Raw genomic sequence first — 2,708 nt, 5'->3', positions numbered from 1 at the left:
AGCACAGTCTGGCAGGGTGTCGGGGTGGGGCAGGGCAGGCACTGTTTGGGGGATGGGGTGGGCACTGTGGGGGGACAGGGGGGGTGGTGCTGACCCGCTCCCTGCTCTGCAGAGGAGGGCGCCGACCCCGACAGCATTGAGGTGGTGGCCGGGCGGGTGCTGGCGCTCTCCATCCCGGCCTCGCCCGACCAGATCCGCCACCTGGCCGAGGAGATCAAGGAGCGCGTCCGCAGCCTGGCCAATGTGGATGCCATCCTGGAGGAGACAGCAGGCAATGTGCGCCGGGTGGAGCAGCTGCTGCAGGACGCCCGCAGGGCCAGGTGAGACCACGGGGCGGGGTGCCAGGCACACCGGCTCTGAGGCTATCCACTTCCTGCACAGCCCCCCGGGCCTGCCGCGATGCTGTGGGGAGCCCACTGTAACGGGCGGGGGGGGGGCTGGGCCCCGGCCCCAGGGAGGGGCGGCTGGGCGAGCGGTGGGGTGAGCCCAGGGCCCCACGTGTTGCTGTGTGCCTGAGTGCAGGTCGCGGGCAGAGAGCGTGAAGAATGGGGCTGAAGTGGGGAGGCGGGCCCTGGAGGATGCCAGGCGAGCCCAGAGCGCCGCTGAAAGCGCCATCCACAGCGCCAGCAACGACATCCGCCACACGGAGGGCACCCTGAGCACGGTGAGCCGGGGGGTCCTCAGCCAGGTACCCCCATCCCCACAGCAAGGGGCTGGGCAGCTCTGTCCTCCCCATGGGCTGGGAGGGAACTGAGCCTGTGCACTTCCCTTCCGTGGGCCGGGGTCACGTGGCCTCTCCACCTCTGAGCCCAAGCTGCCGAGCTGCAGCCCCTGGCAACCCCTGGGAGCTCTGCCCAGCCAGGCCACCGAGCGAGCCCCTGCTCGGAGTGTCCGCCTGTGCCACGCGGCCGGGGCCGGGTTCCAGTCCTGCCTCAGCGGGGAGCAGTGAAGGGGCAGCCTGGCCAGCCCATCTCGGCCTCCTTCCTCGTCTCTCCTGCGTCCGCCAGTATCATAAGCCTTTCTCCCAAATCTGGACCTTAGCGTCCAAAATCTGGGTGCTTAGCATGAACCCTTCAAGCTTACTTACCAGCTTGCTTTGATCTTGCTGCCACCATCAATAATTCAGGTTTTTGGCCCTCTATCTTTCCCACCAAGACTTTCGCTCTCGGGCTAACCTGGAGTATTTGATGCATCTGCTTTACATCAACAATACCAAAGGAAGCATGTCTCCCCTATTCCACACGCAGACAAACCCCCAAATACAAGGAAAACAGAGATGATCCTATCTCTTCGCCCTCACAACTCCCTGTGCTTGCCAGAGGCTTACCTTCCGTAGATCTAAACACAACAGAAGATTCCCCTCCTCTTTCGTCCTTAGCCTGCCCAGAGAAAAAACTCATAACAAGTCTTAAAAAGGAACAACTTTATATAAAAGCAAAGAAAAAAGACATAAGAATGTAATCTCTGCATCAAGTGACAATACAGAGGCTATTGCTTATAAGAAAATATGAATAAAACAGTCTGATGCAAAAAGATATCCCATTTGAAACAATTCCAGCAAGCTACCACAATGTAATACAACCAAAACAACATAGAAGCCTATATTGTTTTTCTACCTTACTTACAATTTGAAACAGAAGATTAGAGATAGAAAGAAACTTCCTCATAAGCTGCAGAGACAGAAAAAAGAACCTCAGGCCCTCCCCCCCATAATTCCCTCCCTGACTTTGAAAAATCCTCAGTTTCCTGGTCTGGCCTCTGGTCAGCGTTGTTTGTTCCTTGTAACCGTTACAGGTGTAAAGAAAATATTAACCTCCGTGTAGTATCTATTATCGTGTACGAGCCACGCCCCAGCCACCGCTCTGTGTCCTACCTCTCCTCTATTCCTGGCACGCTCCCCGCTGGTCGCTCGACGGCTGTCGGCCAGCTCTCCTTGCTCCGGCGTCAGCTGCCAGGCACTGGGCTCCTGAGACTTGTCTCGACCACTCTTGAGATTTGTTTCCCGAGTCCTGACCCTAACAGCTCCTGCCCCTGCAGGCCCAGGGCACTTGAACTCTTTCTGCGCCATGGATGGCAGCGATGGCCACCACCATGGTCCGGTGATACTCCGTCCTCCCAACTCCCCCTCTCGTCCTGGCCGGTGCCGCGGGGCGTGGTACAGACCCTCATACGATATGCAGCCAAGCCTCTCGACTGTTTGCTTAGGGGCACTGCAGGGTGTGGGCTCCATGTCGACCATTCTTCTCCGGCAATCCAGCTGCAGACAGCGATGTCAGTAGCGTCTCAGCTGCAGGGTGCATGGAGCAGGTGGGCGAGCTGGACAGCCACTGGGCAGCTCTTGAACGATGAGTACGGGCAATAACAGCTGGTGTCCACACGGCCAAGGATGTGAACTAACGCCGCGCACGCCCAGCCAGATGAGGTCAAGCAGGTGAGTGGGGGCAAAGGAGAGGAAAAGACCCCGCTGGGGGCCCAGACTAGGAGAGGCGGGCTCTCTGTTCCAGGGCTGGAGTGGCCAGGGTGGGACCCATGCTGGCTCTGTCGCAGGGTCTGTGCAGCCCACGGGGGGGAGAGGGAGAGAACTGGCCTGGCTCTGTCCAGGGTCTGTGCTGGCCCTGGGGGGGGAACCCATTGGCTCTTCATTAGAACATAAGAACGGCCGTACCGGGTCAGACAAAGGTCCATCCAGCCCAGTATCCTGGTCTACC

The 2,708-nt window shown here is 59.1% G+C and overlaps 1 protein-coding gene across 1 annotated transcript in view; it reads left to right on the top strand.

Annotated features, from left to right (window-relative positions):
• The window catches only part of LAMB2 (laminin subunit beta 2), a 133,804-nt gene that overhangs the window by 127,305 nt on the left and 3,791 nt on the right, over positions 1 to 2,708 (top strand). Inside the window, 2 exon segments of the mRNA XM_075073333.1 lie at positions 113 to 320; positions 523 to 747. Coding sequence (XP_074929434.1) covers positions 113 to 320; positions 523 to 747 — 433 coding nt within the window.

This window comes from Chelonoidis abingdonii, chromosome 17 (assembly GCF_003597395.2).
Source record: "Chelonoidis abingdonii isolate Lonesome George chromosome 17, CheloAbing_2.0, whole genome shotgun sequence".
Classification (NCBI taxonomy): domain Eukaryota; kingdom Metazoa; phylum Chordata; order Testudines; family Testudinidae; genus Chelonoidis; species Chelonoidis abingdonii.
The sequence above is the reverse complement of the archived record's forward strand: the minus strand, read 5'-3'. Positions and strand labels throughout refer to the sequence as shown.